Consider the following 23,124-nt stretch of genomic DNA (forward strand, 5'->3'; position numbering starts at 1 on the left):
ATAACATCAAAGCTCACTGATCACAGATCACCATTACAGATATAATGAGAAAAAGTTTCAAATATTGTAAGAATTACCAAAATGTGACACAGAGACATAAAGTGAGTGCATGCTGTTAATAAAATGGCATCACAGACTTGCTGGACACAAACCTTCAATGTATGAAGAACGCAGTATGTACAAAGGGCAAAGAAGTAAAGGGCAGTAAAACAAAGTATGCCTGTCTTCAGATTTAAAAAGCTATGGAGAAAGGTAAACCAAATAGACATGAAAAGAAGGCAGAAATATGAAAACATGGGGAAGTGAAAACTGAGCTATCCAATGTGACTGCAATGTAGAATACATGTGGACAAGTCATGGCTGGGAAGACTTGAGGCCAACTAAGTGGGGCCAATAATCCCAGGCTATAGGATTTGCAATTAATTTGTAAGAGGATGAGAATCACAGAATCCCAAGAGAAGAGAATGTCAGAAAACGAATCCAGGAATCAAGAAAGGGTGGGCAAGAGCCAAGGAGGGTCTGAACTAGGACTATGGAAGTGAAAACAAGAATGTAACAAATGCTTCCAAGATAAGGAGTCTGAGAAAGATACTGATAAAATTAGAGAAAAAATAAACCCTCAAAATGCAGAATTACAGAAAGTCAAGGAGCCCAGATGTAAATAACAAAAACAAACAATGTAATAAATAAGATTTTGGAGCATTTTAATGCCCCTCAGAAAAGGTAAACCACTTGGAAGTAGTTTCCCGTACTAACCACTAAAGCCTTAAATGATCCTGCTTGTTTATTTGGTAGGGACATAACATTTTTAGTGGAATAAATGCAAAAATACATTTTACATTTTTAAAATGTATTTCTTTAATTCTGTGTTTTTACAAGTCTGCAAAGTGTCCTTTGGATTCCATCTCTTTTAGTTGCTTCAATTGCCACCACTCAGTTACAACATTTGCATGGCTTTTAATGGCTTACTCATTTAAAAAATGGTGAGTAGGTACGTGTTCTTCCTAAGATTACTCTGCAGAATAATAGTAAGTCCTTCATAACATAAAGCCCAAATTATATTAAATCATTAATAGCACTTCAAATATTTTCCTAAATAATGTAGTATTCTTTATTGTATTGCATCCTTAGATCTGCTAGATTTTTTAAGATTTACAAAGAAAACTAGCTGAGATCATTTATCATTCACAATGTGTTCTTTATATTTCACTTTGTATAATAAACATAAAGTTATAACTTTATATAATTTCTAAATAAAGTGAAAAAATAAATTCACTGGAAAAGCTATGGTAATATGAATTTCCATGACTCACTCTGAATATCTATATATGAGGAGGAAAGAGCTCAAAACCTTCATTACTAACTTGGAGCCTATGATGATACAATTTGACCACAGCTTTCGGAACTGTGAAAATGTTTTACCAAACAACTTCAGAGCAAGTATAGCTAACATGAGTATGTTTTAAAGCAAGGTTTATTATTTATTATAAACACTTATTCATAATCAGAAAATTAAAGAAACAAAATTAATATTCTAAACTATTTTCTTTGTTAATCCACCTCATATAGATCCAAGTTAATAGGAAATTACCGAGAGTTTATACAACTCAACTGCAAAAGCCTCTAAAACATTTGCTCAAATTATTTCTGCATCTCTTATTCATAGTCATTTTTATTATTTTCTTCCACATTCTATCTTATTTTCTTTTTCGTTGTTGTGTTTCCAGCTTGCAAAATACTTGCATTTTATGTGTAACCTCCTTGTCCATTTAGAAAAAGTATATGATATTGCATATCTATTTATGCCTCTATTTCTCCTGGTTTCCACTTCTGTTTATCTGGTCTGATTGACTTTTATCAAGGTGCTCTATCCTTGAAATTGACTTTTCAAGCTTATCAAAGGAAAGCATTTTCCTGACTTCATGTTCCTTTGCTGTCCAGAGAGACAGGTTTTATTTTAGATCTAGAAAGGGAAGCTTTGCTCCATAAGAATCTCTGACCCAGAGGATCAAAAACAATTCATCAAGGTGCACATTTAAAAAAAAAAAAAAGAAAATTTAAAATTAGTTTTATTTTGTATTGCCTTTGGTAAGAGGTATAAAACATTCCACTGATTGACATTTAAACTGCATAATACATATAATAAGAAATAAAATACATTCCAATTCTATATTATATCCAGTTACAAAGAGATAGAGCCATAAAAAGGGAAATGAGAAGTCCAGAGGAAAAAAAAATATATGACATAGTCTCAGGATTTAACCAACGTTGAAATCAGAGCAGGAACATTTATATAAATATATGCAATCTTCACCATTTGGGGGAAAAAATACAAGAAAATATTCGCATAATTTCTTAAGAAAATTGCTTTAAAATTCCACATAGGCCAGGCACCATAGCTCATGCCTGTAATCCCAGCACTTTAGGAGGCTGAGGCTGGTGGATCATGAGGTCAAGAGATCAAGGCCAGCCTGACCAACATGGAGAAACTCCGTCTCTACTAAAAATACAAAATTAGCCGGGCATGGTGGTGCACACCTGTGATCCCAGCTACTCAGGAGGCTGAGACAGGAGAATTGCTTGGTGGAGGTGGAGGTTGCGGTGAGCCAAGATCGTGCCACTGCACTCCAGCTTGGGCAACAAGAGTGAAACTCTGTCTCAAAAAAAAAAAAAAAAATTCCACATAAAACTGAAAAATACCAATTAAAAAAATTTTTGCCCTCATTTACTAGAGAGATAAGCCCTGTCTTCCTGCTCTAGTGGGTGAAAAATGTATGTTCTAAAATTTCAGAGTTCCCATATAAATGGATCTATGCTACCATCTAATGTTTTGAATATTGCCCAATGATCTAAAACACGTTACATAAAATGAGACTTAAATGATGTCAAACTCTTAAGAGGACTTCATGCACAATGTCTGTTTGCTTAGGTATTTTTCTTTTATCACTATGCTGAATTTTAGACTCAATATTTATGGTATTTACTGCTCTCTGTTCTTTGTCCCAGTGCATTCTGCCTGTTTTATCTTTGATATTCCTTCCTACAGATGCAAGAGCACTAGTACATGGAGAGACATATATATTCACACACTATACAGAGAAGTAAAAAATGTACTTTTTTAAAGTCCAAGCTGACTCTGTGTTGTGGAAATATCATAATTTTTTTTTTTTTTTTGGCTGGAGTAATTGACTTTTGTTTTCCCTGTTCTTTCTTTCTTTTTTTTTTTTTTTTAAAGAAACACCTTTAGTAGTCCATTAGATTTAGATTATGACAGGGGTCTAAATAGGAGAACATTACCATGAAAAATCTAAATTGCTATATATGGTAAGATGTTTATAAATTGTTCCTCCTGTTAGTGGCTCGGGATAAAGAGTTGTAAAGATCTCACTCAGATGGGAATTAACAAGAGACTTACCAAAGAAAAGTTGCTTATGCAGAAAAATACTAATGATGGCTATCTGGGAATATCGATAATCATTCAGAGTATCTCTTTCCTTTATTTACCTCCTGTCTTAGTTTCTAGAAATCGTCAATAATCTGTTCTGCCTCTCAGCCTTAGATTAAAACTGCTTTGAAAAAAATTATAAAAAGAGTTTAAAAGAGTCTAATAAGTAAAGTAATGTGAGGGGAAAATTATAATTACTAAGGGATTATAGCAAAGTAGATACTGAGAACACAGAAAGATTTCAGAGTAAGAGATTCACAGGAGACTTCAGGTTTCCAGAAATTCTCAGAAATATTAGGAAGGCAGGCCAAGCAACTTCCCAAATTGACTGTGGGGCACACACACACACAAAGTTTCAATTAAGAAAATCAGAACAAAGTGAGAAAATTGGGGGAAATCTTTTTACACATTCACATCTATATCTATTGATACTGGTGAACTCAAATGTAAAAATATACACCAGACACACATGGCTCTCAGGACAAAGCATAATTAGCCTCCACTACCCCTCACCTGTGCTCACATGGCACCTCTGACACCTAAAGGTTTTGCCTGCTTCTACATTAGATTATAACCTTACCTAGTGCACAGATAACCTTTCGTTCTTATTTGAATTTCCTTTAATCTAGCAGAGAAATTGGCCAAATTGTATTGACTGAATTAATATTTATTGAATGAGTTAACTGAAATATTTATTGACTAAATTCCTTAAAGCTTTCCAATTTGAATACTGATTAAAGTGAAAAAATACAAAAAAAAGTTTCATTATCTTGAAAAGAATGAAGTGTTTAAAAATAAACATCTCTCACCCAAGAATCAAAACAATGCCGATGTCTTGAATCTAATGTAGGAAGAATCGTCATTATTTTGACCAAATTAAAGGAATATGTAAGTACACAAAACAATCATGAGACACAGAGGATACACTATAAGTAGATGTTCTTTTATAATCTAGTTTAAGTCAGTTCATTGTTGTTATTTTTGTTGTTGTTGTTTTATTAGATTGGTACAAAAGTTACTGTGGTTTTTGACATTAAAAGTAATAACCCAAACCGCAATTACTTTCACACCAACCTAATAACAACATGTAAAGGGATTTGGAACAATCAACATTTTAAGTCAAAATATTATCTACCTGGTAAAAAGAGAGAAAACTTTAAAACTCAGTATTATATTTAAGCAAATTTGTGTAGCATTACTATAGCTAAAAGGAAAATAGTATGCATTTATATTCTATTAGTTTTAGTGTAATTGGATGGATGCAGAAACTTTACTTTCAGCAAGATCATACAAACATTTTATAGACATATTGTGCACAACTTTACAGGTCCCTACTCAAAACTAAAGCTGAGAATTCAAGGCAGATATTTTGAGATCAAGTATCAACAAAGAGAATGTAAATGCAGATCCTCAATCTTTTTCCACCTATTTCCTCAATCTCTTTCCAACCTCTATCTAACAATGAAGGTGCATCAGTATTAAGGAATTCTATGGATGAGCTAATTAAAATATAAAAATGTGAAATTACTGGAGCCTACATTTAAGATCAGATGGGATTCTTGGTTAAATACTAGAATATATTTATTTAGTCATCAATGTCAAAACTCTAGAATTATGGTCAAGCTACAATTTTGGACCAAACATATTTCATAGGATGGTGCCCCCAACCTATGCACAAAAATTGAAAAAGATCAAAAATTTCTTATGTAGAATTCTAGAGAAAACCCAGTCTAATTGTTTAAAACAAATAAGTGACTGATATGTTCCATCTTCACACAAGAAGCAATAGATTCAAATTACAATCCCCTAAAAGTAGGTATGAACGTATGTGTGTGTGTAGTAAGAAAGAGGGAGAGAGGAAAGAGAGAAAAAAACTTTCTGAAGCTAAGAATATTCAAAAGTAGCCTAAGAAAATAATCATATTTTCCTAAGACTATCGAAGGAAACCTAACACGCCTACTGTAGCATTCTCACATGACTTATTAAAAGTTACTTTGTGTGTTGCTGAAGATCAAAATGGCTATTCTGATTCAAACGTCTTTCTACTCCAGACAAATGTATTTGTGTGTGCCGAACAAATTAGTTTTTCTTATCGAATGAACTAATATATGAAAACATTGGAAGAAAACCTTTGTGACAGAGTACTTTGAGGAAAACAAAAATTAGAAGGTTTTTTTAAAAAGTCACTAAAAGAAAAAGGAAATAATTTTTAAATTAGGCATTTGACATAAAGTAACTTTTGAGAGAGAAATATAAATTTTCAGGCTACTATGTTTTTCCATTGCTTTGTAAAACTTATCTTCTTTACACACAAACTGCAAAGAGTATCTACAAAGAAACAGACATGCAGATAAAAATAAAATAACTTAAGCTGATTTATCAAGCATTATGATTTTTTTTCTTTGTATTTATGTAAATGTTTGGCTGTATCAAGAGGAAAACATATAGTAGCATCCTTCATAAGACAGCAGATCCACAGTCTCTAAAAATAGGGAATTGTAAAATAACGTATGTTTAGATGCATGATACATGGACTACTAATATATGGATCCAGTAGTGTATCTAGCAACCATCCTCATTCTAAACAGAAGGTAACCACAAAACAAAGAAAGGGAAAGATTAAGGTAAAAATCACAAGAGATCATGCTTTATAAACTTTGAAAATTTTAATTCATTAGGCAATGAAATTTTGTCATTACATATAGCAAGAATTTTTTTTAATAAGATTGCAAATGCACTGTATTTTCTCTAGATGCAACAAAGCCAACTATAAATAATTATGTATGTCTCTTGCCTTCAATCTCTTTATTCTTTTCTTTCATTATAACACATATCTGAATTGTTTTAACACAGATATCTTGTTGCAATGACATATCGTCATCTATGCATCCTTTATTTAATTCAAGCATGTAGTTTCTAGGAGATTCCTGAAACAATTAATAGAGTATGTGATTTCTGTTACATATGCATTAAATATAAATCAGAAAATTTTGTTGGTAGCTATTTTCAAACTCAAAGATTACTTAGAGATCATCATACTAAGTCCTTTATTTGCATAGAAAATTTGGTGGTAGAAACAGACACAAGTCACACAATTAAAATTCTAGCACTGCTAGAATTAGAATCCAGAGGCAGACTTAGAATCTATCCATAGGGAGGGGAACATCACACACCAGGGCCTGTTGGGGGGTGGGGGTGCTAGGGGAGAGATAGCAGGGGGTGGGGGAACAGGAGAGGTATAACATTAGGTGAAATATCTAATGTAGGTGACTGGGGGCCGGTCATCTATATTAGATATTTCTAATGTATGCATTAGAATGCATACATTAGAAATGTATGGGATGGATGCAGCAAACCACCATGGAATGTGTATACCTATGTAACAATCCTGCATGATCTGCACATGGGAGCGGCGGCTCATGCCTATAATTCCAGCACTTTGGGAGGCCGAGGTGGGCGGATCAGGAGGTAAGGAGATCCAGACCAGCCTGGCTAACACAGTGAAACCCTGTCTCTACTAAAAATACAAATAATTAGCCAGGCATAGTGGCACGTGCCTGTAGTCCCAGCTACTCAGGAGGGTGAGGCAAGAGAATCGTTGAATCCAGGACGGAGGTTGCAGTAAGCCAAGATCATACCACTGCACTCCAGCCTAGGCAACAGGATAAGACTCCATCTTGAAAAAAAAAGTTTTGCATTTTATTATTATTTTAGAGACAGGGTCTTACTATGTCACCTAGGTTGAATGCAGTTCAAAAAACTGTATGTGTAGAGTTACGTCTTCACTGACAACACTATAGCTGAAAAATATAATCAAAGTTCAAACGATTCACTAATTTGAATTATTTAAAAATAAAACAATTGAATCTAAAATAATTTATTTTTTGAGACAGGGTGGAGTGGAGTGATGTAATCATGGCTCACGGCAGCCCCGACCTCCCCGGGCTCAGGTGATCCTTCCACCTCCACCTCCCTAGGAGCTGGAACTATAGGTGTGCATCACCATGTCTGGCTAATTTTTGTAGGTTTTTTTTTTTTTTTTGTATCGATAGGGTGTTTCCCAAGCTTGTCTTGAACTCCTGGACTGAAGCGATCGGCCCACCTTGGCCTTCCAAAGTGCTGGGATTACAGTTTTGAGCCACCACACCCAGCCTAAATTGGCTGAAATAAATTGAAAAAGAAATAAATGAAAAACATAATCATATTTCAAATAATTCACCAATTTATGTATTTATTGATCTAGGCATTTTTTGGAGGATGCAATTATGTCATGAAGAAAAGAGTTTATAATCTCTTATGAAAGAGACAGAAAGAAAAAAAGAAACAGGGAAAATGCCTCTGTATATCACTTAGGAATAGAACTGAAATTGCTAAGTTCAGAAATTTAAAAAAAGGTACAGATTTAGAACTTAGAAAAATTACACATAGCTAGAGATTTCAGGGGATAGCATGGGAGAAATGATATTTGAGTAATGTGTTGAAGATTGTTAAGAGTGGGCTCATGATTATTTTAAGAATATTCATGACACTGGATATGAAATGACAAAAAGCACTGAGTTCAAATGTGCATAAGCGAATGAACTGTTCACCTTGACTGGAACATGAAATGTGATCTCACAAAGGGTAGAGAATGCTATTTGCCAGTTTAGGATAGCAAACTTTTAATCACAGGTAATGAGTAGCCATAGAGAATTTCCAAATAGAGAGATCAATGCTTGTATTTCTGCCTCTGCTATGGAGTGCGGTTACCCAAGCCAAACCAATCACGTCTTTCTAATCAATCTCTGGGTGAGAGACAAAGGGGCAAGCTTTTCAGGTGGACTGGAAATGAGAACCACTAAGTGAAGCAAACACGGGAAGAACTGTGTTGATAGTTGAGAAGATGCTAATGCTTACTGGAACATTAACTACACTTTCCTGCTTACAACAGTTAGACAAGAGTTTTCCATCAATGCAACAGAAAGTATTCCTACTCATAAAAAAAAAGAAAAAAAAATGTTCATCTGACAGCAATGTTGCCAAGGGAAAGAGATCAAAGTTTGGAAAAATAGTAGAAATTTCTTGCAGGAGGTAAAAGGGTCTTACCTTTGAAAAAAAGTTGGAATGGAAAAGCAGGAATGAATTCAGAGGATTCTGTACCCTTAAGGAGTACTATCAGCATGTCAAACACTAGGCTAAATGCTTTATAGGCATCATCTAATTTAATCCTCACAGAAATCCATGATAATAAGATTTCTTTTTATCATGGCAAATAAGAAAGTGAATAGAGAAATTATGAATAAATAACAAAGCTGGAATTCAAACAGGTCTTTAATTCAGAATACAATATACTAATTTGAAATTCATGATGGGAAAAAGGAAAGACAGAATGACTTTGCTCTTGGTAGAGAGGAGAGGTATCTTTTGGTAGAACAGGAAATTCAAGAGGAGAAAACGTTAATTAAAAGGAATTACTATATTTTTAATTTTAATCACATTAGATTTTAGAATTCATACAGAAGCTAAGTTGACATTTTGTAGTAGCTGACTTTCTCTGATACAAATTTGGGGAAGATATGCTTAGCAATGACAGTTTAAGTTATTATATTGCCAAGCAAGAGAGTGTAGAGTAAGGTAACAATAGGATCAAAATCTGATTTACAGATAGGAAGAATAAATACCAGCCAAAACAAGACTGAAAAGCTGTTGGGAGAAGCAGCAATGGAGGAAGGGTTCACTGTGGCTACATAAACACAAACTGGTTATATGTATAAAAGAAATCTGGAACAATAAACTGCAGAAGGCTGCAGGAGGCCTCTGGGGAGGAAGGCCTCTCCGTGCTTCATGTTCCGATGCAGGGTGACCTCGGCTCTGTTACCATAAACATTGTGCTCAAGGACTAAAACCCCTTCATAGCACTATGACAAAGCCAGACTTGTAGGCTCCTTGTAAGACCCTGGTTCCACCAGCTGCACATAGATAATAGGCTAAAGATAACCACGTGTTCTTGTTTTGTGAAACTCCCAAACTGCCACTGTTATCAACTTTTAGAATGACACACCAGTTCTGGCTCACCGATTCAGTTCCGGCTCACTGATTCACTCCACCATCATGTCACCCTCTCCCCACCATCGCTCCACCCTTACCGTATAGATCAAAGTGATTGTAACCAATAAATACAGTGAGAGATCAGAGCACAGGGCCTTCACTGCCTCCAATAATAAGTGATGGCTCCCCGGTCCCGCTTTCACTCTTAATCTTTTTCTTAAACCTTTGTCACCACCAAACTCAGGGTACCCAGGGGTGATGTGGGGGCTAGTTCCCTACAAAAAGTAAAAACAGAACAAGCATGTACAATATCATAAAAGACAAGGACGAAAACTGCATTAACAGGAATGAGTGTTCACTCAATAAATATGCCCTCTGCATGGAGCCAACATAGACATAGACAGATACAGATAGGCAGGTGGATAGACAGATAAGTAGACAGAGATACATCCCTGCATTCATACATATCTCTCTAATTATCCACATCATCTGCATCTATATCTATGTGTATCTGTGACTGAATGATTGATTGTACCTTAGAGCTTCAAGTGAGCACTTAAAGTGAAAACTCTTCGTACTCAAATTACTTACATCTTTTAACTGAGCTATAAAGCACTATATTCATCATTTTATGTTGTACACAAAGCAGTCATGTTGTGTTTATGAAAATATGGCTTCAAATACTGGATAAACTATTGACACCGATGGGCACAAAGAAACAGAACACTCAAGAAACATCTGATTGCTTCTGCAATTTCATCCATATGTTTCAATGCAAATAATGTAAATTATAAAAATTAATACTTCCTATTTTTCTTAAATACATTTCAGTTTCCTGCTTAGCTTTTAATAGTTTCCTCCCTTGATTAATTTAGTATAATTATCTTCTTAAAAAGGAATGCTACTCAAATTAAATAATCTTTTTCCAAGAAAAACATTATAAAACTTTTATTTCCTTGAATGAGAAACAGTATAAAAGAAAACAGTACACATATTAAATTTCAAGAAAAGTATTTGACTTCTTTTTGAAAATAGTTTGAATTAAAAAGAAAGAGTAATTTCCACATTTAAAATAAGTCTTGATGGTATATAATCAATGAGAATTTATTTTAATGTTATAATGCATGGTCAGTTTAAGTCCTGAGGTATCCTTCTGAAGAAACTTTATTTTTGCTTTCTAGAATTTTCAACGCTTCAAGAAAATATTCATTGGCTAGAAGAAAGGAACTCACAAGGTAGACTGAAATGATTTGATGGAACAGCATAAAATACAGCTACTCCCTGCCAAACCCAGACGCAAAGCCAAAAGGCCTATGAAGGAAGAATATAGGCACAGCAGTTCATAGAAGATAAATCAAAAGGCAAGTCACAAAACAAAAACATATACTGGAAACACACTTGCTTAATATATGAAACTCTAACTATTATTATCAAATGCAGAAAAATATAGGACTAAAAGAATTGCTAAGATTCTTAGTATGGCAGACGAAAAGAGTAGGTACAATTAGAGGAATAAAGCTTTTCCCTACTATATGAGAATTTGGCCTTCTTTTAAAGTTCTAGCTCTGATCCTCTGATAAACCGACAAGGGAAGAATGTCAACTATAATTTTAGGTGACATTTCTACATTAAATTGCTTCTGGATTTGAGAGGAATGCTAACAGGAAGCCATGGCTTTGAGCTTAGTGCGGTGACTCTTGTAACTGGCACGTCTCTTCAGGGACCCTGGAGATTATGCCTAGAGATTTGTAAAAAGAGACATTGGCTCCTGTGGGGCAGAGGATTCTGGCAGAGTTCTCATCTCCAAATTGTGTAGACCTTGTCTCCTTGTCTATTAGTCCTCATCTAGGCAGTGGTTCCTAACCTGGGGTGATTTTTGCCAGTCAGGGACATTTGGCAATGTCTGGAGAGTTTTTATTGTCATGATGTTGGAGAGAAGGACATATTACTGTAATCTAAAAATCACAGACCTAAGATCCCTCTAAACACCATAAAATAAACAGGCTAGAGCCTCCTACTCCACCATAAAGAATTACAGAATTATATTTTGAGCAAGAAAACTCTGTGTTGGAAGACTGCCATATGTGTTTCAGACAATTAGCAATAGCCATGGTCTCTACTCTCTAGATGCCAGGAGCACTCCTTTTCCTCCACTGATTCAATAAAACCATGTTTTTAGACATTTTCAAAGGTTCCCAGGAGACAGGAGTGGAAGGACATGCTGGCAAGCTATTGGGTATAAATTTCGTCTTATATCCTTGCATGTGAATTTGATACCAGATATGCTTCTAGCAGTTCATAAGTTTAAAAGTAGTGGAAAGACCCTTGGTAGATTATACAATAGAGGAATTTGCTGCAAAGTTATTAGCATCATATAATATAACCCAACATAATATACGCAAAACCAAAAAATGTGTGGCTGGTAGTAAATATTAAAATATGATATAAATTAAACAATTAATAATAAAGATAAAATTGCAAACAACAACATATAAACTAAAATTCTACATGAATAGTGCCTGGAGGTGGATTAACCCCTCTAGTAAATGTATATCTCTTTCTCTCAAATAGTGTTTTTGATTTCTCACTTTCTGATTGGCTTTGTCATGCATTAATGAAAGTACTTTTTGAAAATCAGTTTTTTACATTGTTACCTAACTTTCTGAAGTTCTTTGAATATTTATTTTTTTTCTAATCAAAGACCTAAAGACATTATACCCTTGTAAATTAATTTGATAGCACTTTATATTTCCCTATGCACCAAGCATACTATTGCTGGTATATTTAAAATAAACTGATAATATCACAGGAATGTTCATAGGATTTATTATTGTTCATCTTTATGTTTGGTTTATTATAATGATTTATTATTATTACCTTTGTGTTACAGGGGAGATGATCATAGTATGTATGAAATGCCCGAATTCTGTATTTCAGAAGAATGAATTTAGTTTTTGGAAGAAAGAGAAATTCCTTTTTAATTAAGAAAAATTATGAAAGCACCAAACTTTTTGGTCACATACATATATTTACATATGTGTTTAAGTTCATTTTTCTTAGAAGAAACTGTATTTCCAAAAAGCAAAAAAGGGAGGAAAGAAAAAAGCCCCCAGGAAAAGAGGCATGTAAACTTTTTTATCAAAAATTTAACTCAGTGCATAGTGGCTCACACCTTTGATTCCAGCACTTTGGAAAGCCGAGATGGGTGAGACGCTTGAGGCCAGGAGTTTGATTCCAGGCTGGGCAACATAACAAGACTCTGTCTCTAGAAAAAAATGTAAAAATTAGCGCAGCATGGTGGCTCACACCTGTAATCCCAGCTATTCGGGAGGTTGAGGATCCCTTGGGCCAAGGAGTTGAGGCTATAGTAAGCTACGATTGTGCTACTGCACTCCAGCTTGGGCAAGAGAGACCCTGTCTCCAAAAATTGAAAAAAAAAAAACAAACAAAAACCTGTATGATACATTTAACTTAATCACACATCTGAAGGGTTTCAAGGTGGGGAAATATCCTTACAGTATTATGGAAATGATATTATCTAGTTGAATTCACTTTTGCACAGTTGGGATGGAGAGAAGTATCTAGCTGACAATACCAATAAAAATGAGTTTTGCTTGGCTTAATTTGCACACTTAATCATGCTGTTAAAACTAGCTGGTTACTCTCTCACTTCTTTGCAGAGATGCTGAAAAATAAAACTTTTAATACATATGCTTTGTCTAAACATTAAATTATGGTTGTACTTACATTAAGGCACCAGCAGAAAAGAAACCAGAAAAATAAACTATACACTTAACTTTCCTTACATGAGCCACATATTTGATAAACTGATCTTCTTTACAGGTAATGTGTAGTCAGTCGCTCTATCTGAAGATATTATATATGTGCCATGTACTTAGTCCTCAAGAGAGGGAGAGTTTCTTTCTATTTTCTTGGACAATTTCTTAGATGGTTATTTGCCCCTTTATTATCTATCATGCTGTGCTCTCTTGAAGATACAGAGAGCAAAGAAAATGCCGAGGATGGCAGGAGTTGTTCAACTAAAGTATATCCATCCTAGAAACATTTTGAAAAATAAGATTTATTCTTGGGAAGTTCAATTTTCAAATATTCAAGAGTAATGTAAGTCCATGGAAAGATAAAATAAGATGCATGTTGACTTGAAATAATAATCCTAGAGCTTATTTTGTACAGAGTTTAAATTGGACACTATCTTACAATACATTGTTTCTATATATATTGTTTCTTCTAAGATAAGAACTACAGGCAGGAAGAAGATAATAGAATAGGATAAAACAGAAATATTAATGTAAATAAATGATAAAACTAACATTTGATAAGTCAAAGAAAACCCTCCAAATGAAGGTTGTCTTTGAAGTCATTATCCTTATAGTGGCAGTGGATATATAGTCTTGATGCAGTCATCACCAGAAACATTTTGAAAATAACTTTGAAGTTACCATTAATGTTTCTAATAAAGTATTTTGAATAATCTCAAAGATAAGTCTTCAAACATTGAGTATAAATTTATTTTATGGAAGGAAACCAAAGGCTGTTAGAATCAAGTCACTTTGGTATAAGAAATAAATCCAATTAGAGAACAATAGTTCAGTGTAAACCTACACAACCAATAGAATTATTTATTAAACGATATGTATAGCCAATGTTACAGGAGAGCTCTGAGAAAGGCAATTGTAAAATAAAACCTAGTGGCTTTGAAAGCAATATATCATCTAATGCACGTCATCAAAATGAAGTTTTACTTTGAAGCTCTGAATTGTCTTCTACATGCTAATGCTAGTGTCCATGGAACTATCAATAAAGATCCTTTGACATCACCAAGAGGCAGTATAGAGAGGTATGACTTAGCCAGGACTTAAATGGTAAAAGCGGTTGGAAGAATTGGTATAAACAGAAGAGGAGCATAAAAGCCTAGCCAGAGAGGCAACGCTGAATTACCATGCTCGTGGAAAAGAGAAGAGATACACTGAATTATTATAGAAAATAAGAAACAGACCTGGACATGTAAAGCTTGTTCAGGCTACTGAGCTGAAAGTCATTATTACCCTCCTAATAAATTTTGTTTACTCATTTATAAAATTTTTGGATAGCCTTTTGGCCTGGCCTAGAGCCTCTGGTATTTCCTCTTTTATCAATAATTACCTTGTCTTTGATATCAGTTTTAGATAAATCCCTAGTCATACTGATATTTCCATAATTTTGCTTTTAAAAAAATCAAAAAATAGTTACATTACCTCAGTACACTAATTCTATCTATCTCAAAACTACAAAATATTACTCAGTAACTTGTCTAACAATAGGGAGCATATGTGTTATAGCACTTTCCAATCTATCTTTAATTTTCTTTTTCTTTGTAAGTAAGGTTCATGAAATTTTGCTTTTTGTTGAACATTCATTTTGATTAAAAGTAAGTGGCATACTCTCTTCACTAGGTTTCTTGAGAAAAGGAGTCATATTAAATAAAACCCTGATCTCTGGCTCTCTCTCCTTTACCTAATTTGGTCTTGCTTTGGAAACTGAAACAGGTGAGGAACACGCGTTTATCAACAGCCCTGATTATTTTTCTCATAATTTTTCTTTGCTTGGAAAATACAAATTATAAGGGTTGTATTAATTAGATTTGGAGTTAGGTAAAAGGCAGTTACTTAATACAATCTAACACTATTATCTGTCTTCAGTTTTTAGTATATATTTTATACTTCTTTTTTTTTTATCGTCAATTCTCTTTATTGTAAATGCCATACAATTATAACGTCAGGGTGACTTGCTATTTCTTGCAAAATCCAGTACCAGTTTTTATTTCATTTTTTAGTTTTTATGTTTTTTTGATTGCATTTTAGGTTTTGCGGTACATGTGAAGAACAGGCAAGATTGTTGCATAGGTACACACATGGCAGTGTGATTTGCTGCCTTCCTCCCCATCACCTGTATCTGGCATTTCTCCCCATGCTATCTCTCCCCAACTCCCCACCCCGCACTGTCCCTCCCCTATTTCCCCCCGACAGACCTGTACTTCTTAACAGAAATATCATCTCATTAGTTGTAGGTACAACAAATGAGCATACACATGGTGGAGCCTTAACAGCAGAAGTGACACTCAATGCAATATATATATTCTCCAGTTAATTTTCAAGGAATTATACTTGGAAATATATTCAAGTTACTAAAAGACTTTAATAGTGCTTTGAGATGAAACTAAAGAACAGCTTACATTAAAAATAAAATGTTATAGTTTATCAAATAAAATTATAGCATATAGTTTTGTAAGTATACTTACATAATACAGATATAAAAATACTTTCTTTTAGGGAGACAGTAAGCATATCCTAGTTTCTTATTAATATATATTTGAAAAAATATATAATAATATATATTTGAAAATCCAATGGAACTTTTATTTAATCAATATTCAAGCAATCAGGTACTTTGTTTAGAAAGTTGTTTTAGTTTTGTTCAGTAGCTCAATATATACTACGATAATACTATGAATAAATTAATATATATAATATCTTTATTTTAAATTATGCTATTCTAATGCTGCTTCAAATAAAAATGAGCCAAATATTCAAAAAATAATTGTTTTACCATTCAAAAAAATGGAAATAAATTAAGCAATGGATAAAATATTTAAAATATTATTAAAACTTTACATTATATTTTGAAGTTTTATCTGGAGAAACATTTTAGATTTAATTTAAGGATACTTTTTTTTCAAAAAACTTGTACTTTCAATTTCATATTCTGGTCCATACTTTGTGTGGTAACTAGCAATTGTAGAAGTTAAAAGTCATTAAAAAAACCTTTTGCTTTCTAAAAATAAGCAATGTGAACAAGAATTAATCTAACTATTTCATTATAGTGATTATGTTACTCTTAACAGGATATAGGATGTACTAAAGTATCTCTAGGCTTCTGTCCCTCCTATGTACAAATTTTTACAAGAGGCAAATTAATTAGTGATAGTAATAATTCAAAAAGTTTTTATAAAGCTTACAGTTTTATAAATTATAATGCTTCCTTTTAAAGATAACATTAGCTATGAATAAATCTCATTTGGATATTTAGAACCCTAAGTGGAGGGTTTCATTATTTATACTACTTGAAAATACATACATATACTATTTTCTTTTAGGGATAGATGACCTACACTCATCAATGTCCTACATACAATTCATTCTGTGTTCCTTTAGTTTTTCTGAGTGGTTATTGTTTAACTGGACACAAGTAAAACTAAGAAAGTAAAAAATGTCTTGAAAATACTGTTTTTCTTATTTATTATGACCTCTTTTTCATTCTTTTGTCTTAAAACAGATAAAATTATACATGTGTGTGTGCTTGTGTATAAAATAGGCAGTTTCAGAATTTGTCAATGTAGTAAACATCTTAAGGAAGAAATCTGTATGCAGCAAATCCTCAGATATCCCTGAAACTTAAGTAATTAAAAAAAAACAGGTGATATAGTTTGGATCTATGTCCCTGACCAAATATCATATTGAAATGTAATCCTCGGTGTTGGAAGTGAGGCCTGGTAAAAGGTGATTGGATCTTGGTGGGGTTTCTCGTGAATGGGTTAAGCACCACTCCCCCTTGGTACTGTCATCCGACAGGATAGTGTGAGTTCTCATGAGATCTATTCATCTAAAAACGTGCAGCACCTCCCAGCTCTCTCTCTTGCTCCTACTCTGACCATGTGATGTGCAAGCTCCCGCTTCGCCTTCTGCCATGGTTGTAAGCTTCCAGAAGCCTCCCCAGAAGCAGATATCAGCATCATGCTTCCTGTACAGCCTGCTAAACTGTAAGCCAATTAAACCTCTTTTCTTTATAAATCAGCCAGTCTCAGGTACTTCTTTATAGCAATGCGACAATAGACTAGCAAACCAGGCATGCTTCTTTTTGTGTGTTATTGTGTCTTATATTTACTCAACAAGTTTACTGAATAGCTATAATATAAAATATATTATGCTTGGAATACAAAATATATAAAGCATAGCTTGTTAGCTGCAATGATGGACTTAATTGCTAAGGATGATATAAAATATGTACATTGATGTATACATATGTATGTCTACATATGTATGAGATAACTTAGTTTTTTATATTCCATATTATTTCTTACATGTAGCACAGGCATCCAAGATAAGCAAAAAATAAATTATTTTCAAATTTTAAAAAATCGAGATGAACATGGTGGCTCATGTGTAGTCTCAACACTTTGGGAGAGGAGGGTAGGAAGATTGCTTGAAGTCAGGTGTTTGAGACAAGCCTGAGCAACATAGCAAGATCCCATCACTACACAAAATTTAAAAATTAGCCATATATTGTGGTACACACTTGTAGTCCCAGATACTTGGGAAGCTAAGCGGGGAGAATCGGTTGAGCCTGATTTTACTGAGCAAGACTGCAGTAAGCTATGATCATACCACTGTACTTCAGCCTGGACAACAGAATAAAACCTTGTCTCTTAAAAAAAAAATCACTATAAAAGTTAGAATGTTTATCAATTTAAAAACATTATTAGATATCCTGTATTATTATTTTTGCAAGAATAAGCCTTAGATAGTCATGTAGGTAAGATCTGGCAGGGATTATATGCCTGGAAAATGAACCTTTGATGTACTCAGGGATATTCTGGAGTTGATACGAGTTATTTGTACCTGGAAAATAGTATATATAACCAGGTTCTCCAGAAGAGTTGGAAATATATGGAAGGGACGTCCTTGAAAGCCATGATAACATGATACTCACCAGGAACTAGCAAGACTGCCTACATCCATTTGCCTTCCAGGGCAGGCCAGGGAAGCTTGCATCTGAGAGGAAATACTGTTGTATTACATCCCCCACTCTGGGAAGTCACCTTGGGATGCACATAAATTTCATCTTTTTACCTACCTTAAAATAACTAAACTTTGCCTTTGTCTATAGGTATTTTTTCCTCAATTATGTTCATCCCTGTCACACTAGAGACAACTATGCAACTGTTTATTGTCATTCACTATTTTAGAATTGAATTCTAAAATCTTATGCTGAATTTATATGTTCTAGGGGACTAATTAAGAAGAAGAAAAAAAGAAAAAAATATTAAGTGTAGTTAATCAAGAGAATTCTGGATTTAAGTATATTCTATGGAGAATGGAGATTCTGATTTCTTAAAACTTTAATTTGAAGTTCTCTAGAGCCACTGGATCTGTAGCTTTTATTAGTATCAGAACTTCTGCAGAAAGGAGTGAGCAGAGTGAAAACTAATTGCACTAATAAGTGCAGGAACACCGAAGCTTTGTGCATAACTCGAAGCAGCTCAGAATCCTGTGCTTACCAGCAAGATTGAAGTGTTCCAAATTATATCAAATTCCTTTGTGGTCACTTGAGGGTATCTCACTTTTTTTTTTAGAAAATGAGAAGCAGTTTCCCTTTCTTTTTTTTTTTTTTCTGAAACTTGTTTTCACATGATCCTCATGCCCATGAACATACTGTCATGAGGATAGAGGCCAGTGAGAAAAAGGCAATATTAAACTGCCGAATGCAACTTGACATCTAAAACCTACCTTATTTGGAGAAAAAGAAAAACAACTCATAATCAATCAGAAATCAGCCAAGTTATTTAGCATTTGTTTGCAAATATCAGTTTGCATATTTACAGGACAAATAGCAAATCTGGAATCTGAGATTCTATAGATGAGGGGTAGGGAATAGTTAAGCAGCACCCAGAACCCTGTGTCTCACCCTACACTCATACCTCATGTATAAATACATTTGTAGCTAAATAGTCCCATACATATTTTCATATTTTAATTATTCACTCAAATATAAAATAGTTAATTCACTCTGCCAACAACTTTAAGTCTAATATAAAAATAGACATTTTTGGATTAAATTCTATTTTCAATTTCCTGAGTTACGAAATAGACAAAAATGACATAGTTTTACTGAAGTGCATGGTTTCACCTAATTCATCTGTTTAATGAAAACTTTGTACCATGTACTTAACAAACAGTATATCAATTAAAATTTACAGTAGCCCTATTAGAGACTGAATAGATTGTGTTAGTTTTCTTCTCTTTCAGCAATGTCTTTACCATTGGGCAGTTCAGTTACCAGGGCATTCTGTAATAACCCAACAATAGTAACACTGGTACATTTTTACTGACCCCTAAGTGTGTGGATTTTGATATTTTTTAATATGGAAAGCCGATATAAACTCCATAATAGCTATGGTTTTAATCAGTACCATAACTAATTTCAGTAAAAAAGTAGTTAAAATGTATCTTATTCAATTTTCAGTAAAACAATTATATACTATGACAAATCCAGCAAAAAATCAGCATCTTAGACTTCCCTGAATTATCAGTATATTACTAGATAATTATGTAATTCACTGTTACAACTTCAGGTATGCAAACATCGCATTTCAATGATTAGAGCTCCATAATTTAAGCAAAGAGATGCTTGAAATAGGTAGATAATTTGGAAAAAGGACATGCAATTGCCTGAAGTAAAAACATGGACCGTGAAAACAAACATGTATAACAACCCGAATTAGCAATTACTTCCAGTCTCCACTTTGCTTATTGCACATGAACAGTTTCTCACCATTAGGTTTGTTGATTCTTTGGCATTAACCAATCAGTAACACCATCATAATTATTACACACACACACAACTCTATTAGTGTGTATAAGCTCATGTAAAAAGCAGATTTAGGGTAAATTATACTTTAAATTGGGTAGCATTAATGTAGAAATAGTTTTCCTAATCCAATTCCAAAAATCACCTCATTTGACTGGTAGAATAATGGTAACCCTTCCTCCCTTGTCCCCACACGGAAATGCACGAAAAGGGAATTTACTTACACTGAACGATGAGCTGCACCAAGGCCTCCCTTGGTTTCACGTTGAATCCATTGTATTGGCTGGTCTGACATCTGTACATTCCTGACATTTCCCTAGATACATTCACAATCCTCAGTGTTCCATCATAACTCTCCATTTGCATGGATCCATCAGGCATTGCAACTTCTTTATCCGCTCTAGACCAAAGGATGATTGGTTTAGGTTTGCCAGTTACTTGACATTGCAGTTCTATTGTGTCTCCTTCTCTGGTGACCAATGGTGATTTTTCCTGTGGAACAGTCAGATTGGGTGGAACTTGAAATGGGAAAAAGAAAATTTTTCAAGGTTAGTATAAACTGGTAGAGCATATTCAGATACAGTAAATCATAAGGAAACAATTTCTGCTGGTTGAAGAAATGTGACAATTCAGATGACCAAAAACCTTGGGAATAAATGGAACATAATCTCACTTAAAATCATGTTTAATTGTTTTCACTGTATATTTTTAAATCAGGACTTCAAACATCAGCAAAGTAATTAAGGCATTGAATTGAAAAGTGAATGGTCAACATAAGAATAATCTTCTCAGTGACCTGTCATTATTAGCCATTAACTGGGGCTTTAACATCTCCATTTCATAGAAGAGTAGCATTCAGCTGTGTAGACTTAGTAGTCACAATAAGTGCAAGTAGTCAGAAAGGGAAAAAGAGAAACCTCTGATAAAAAATCAGTTTTAACTGGTTTAAAAACTTGCCAAATTCTAAGATTTAGGGTTTGTTTCTCCCCGGTGGGAGTGAAATCAAGCAATGTGACAATCCATTCTATTCTCCTTTTTTGGACTTTTTTTTTGTGAATTTGAATTTCTTATTATTTCATTTCAAAATATTTTGAAGTCATTGTAAATAGTTTGCCATAATGTTGCCAATTTTTCTAAAAAATATTAAATAACTACAAAATACATTTCAACTAATATAAGAATTATAATTTTTCTCAAGTAAAGCTAATTTCTGATTTACAGAGAATATTTATAAGAAAGTTAGATTGATTTTACTGTAACTTACTTTATTGTGCTGAAATATATTTATGTTAGGATTTAGTGAACAGTATTAAGTGATATGAGGGAAGTACTATACAATGATTTTTCTTATAAACATTATCATTAGTTCCATTGGAAGATTCTTATTTCTTATACAATTGTATATGAATTCAAATGCATTTGTGCAGTAGAACATCTATCAAAAAAGCACAAGCTAAATAGAATGCTGTAAATAAAAATAACCAGAAACATGAATAATTCTATCCTTCTGATAAATGTTATATGTTCCCTTTGGAAGCAGTACTGCACATGAATGAAAAACGAAAGGTTTTATTCTTCCTTTCAGTTTTATTATGCACCAGTGCCCAGGTACAAAACTCAATATAATTACGTTTAAAATTATTTTTCAACTAATTTTGAAATGTTCCCTTATTACTTATAGAACAAATAAATTCAAGTTCAAAGTGATATGAGAATTATCTTCCTATTCAGATATCTTCAATTCACTTTTTCATTTAATTCTTTCGCTTACTTATTGTTAAAAAACTGATCACACAATGCTTAACTTCTTAGAATTTAAATAATAGGAAATACTAACCACCATCATTTTGAAGTAGATATACACATCCTAGAAAGTGACATTAACAAAATAGATGTTTAAAATGGCTGCATTTTAAAAACCTAAATGGCTAAATAATTTGTTCTTGTATAAAGAAACAAAAAAATTTGTCAAAGTATTTGTTCTTTTTGAAGTGAACGATGCAATTAAAATCTAAGTAGCATCATGTAACAATAAGATTGGAATGGAACTGTGATACTTATCACCCTCCATGAGAAAGGGTGAAGAATAACCTCAGCACTTAACATTTATTATCCCCCTACTCTGTGACAGGCACAATTAGGGATTTCATGTTTTCATCTAAATCCCCTTGATAATCACCAGGGCCAAATACTTAATATTAAAATATAACAACTGAGAACATTAAGAATAAGAGATAATAAATACTTCAATTTGAACAGAATACAAACAAAAACTAATTTATAGCAGGTAGCCAATGTAAGACATGAAGACTGAAGGAGGGTCAATAAAATGGTATCTGGAATTAATAACTTTTGAGTGTTAGCACTAGACTCCTCTCTTTCTGCTCATGACAAATTGGACACAAATTCCTGCGTGTCACTTGGTCACTGTTTCAGGGACAATATAAAAGAGTCGAGATGAATGTGAGGGAGTATATAAGAAATATTTTGTAAATTATCTTTTATTTTTTCAATCATCATTGTTATCACAGTGGATAAGGCCAACATCTATATTCCTTAAATAACCGTATCAATTATCAATCTATATCTGAACATTTTTCATGTATGTCAAAACTCCTTATAAGATATACCAACCCCAAAATAAATATCCAGATTTTGATAAATCTGTGTAAAATAAATGAAAAAAGTTTATACTTTAAAGACTAATAGTGTGCTATTACTTGAAATATTCAATCCATATCTATTCCAAAAACAAGCTACATGACCTTAGCCAACCACAACCACTGTCTGTATTAATTTTATTTTCAGTCATTGTTTTGAGATGGAGACTTGCTCTGTTGCCCAGGCTGGGGTGCAGTGGCAGGATCTCGGCTCAGTGCAACCTCCGCCTCCCGGGTTCAAAAGATTGTTCTGCCTTAGCCTCCTGGGTAGCTAGGATTACAGGTGCGCACCACCACACCCAGCTAATTTTTTCATATTGTTAGTGGAGAAGGTTTCACCATGTTGGC

At 33.6% G+C, this 23,124-nt stretch overlaps 1 protein-coding gene across 4 annotated transcripts in view; it reads right to left on the minus strand.

The window, feature by feature from the left end:
* The window catches only part of MDGA2 (MAM domain containing glycosylphosphatidylinositol anchor 2), an 868,798-nt gene that overhangs the window by 197,379 nt on the left and 648,295 nt on the right, over window positions 1-23,124 (minus strand). For all 4 annotated transcript variants that reach the window (XM_021668181.2, XM_064365839.1, XM_021668182.2 and 1 more), the window contains one exon: window positions 20,341-20,634. In XM_021668181.2, coding sequence (XP_021523856.1) covers window positions 20,341-20,634 — 294 coding nt within the window. The remainder of the gene's footprint in view (window positions 1-20,340; window positions 20,635-23,124) is intronic.

This window comes from Aotus nancymaae, unplaced genomic scaffold (assembly GCF_030222135.1).
Source record: "Aotus nancymaae isolate 86718 unplaced genomic scaffold, 86718_ANA_hifiasm-v0.15.2.pri h1tg000062l, whole genome shotgun sequence".
NCBI lineage: Eukaryota > Metazoa > Chordata > Mammalia > Primates > Aotidae > Aotus > Aotus nancymaae.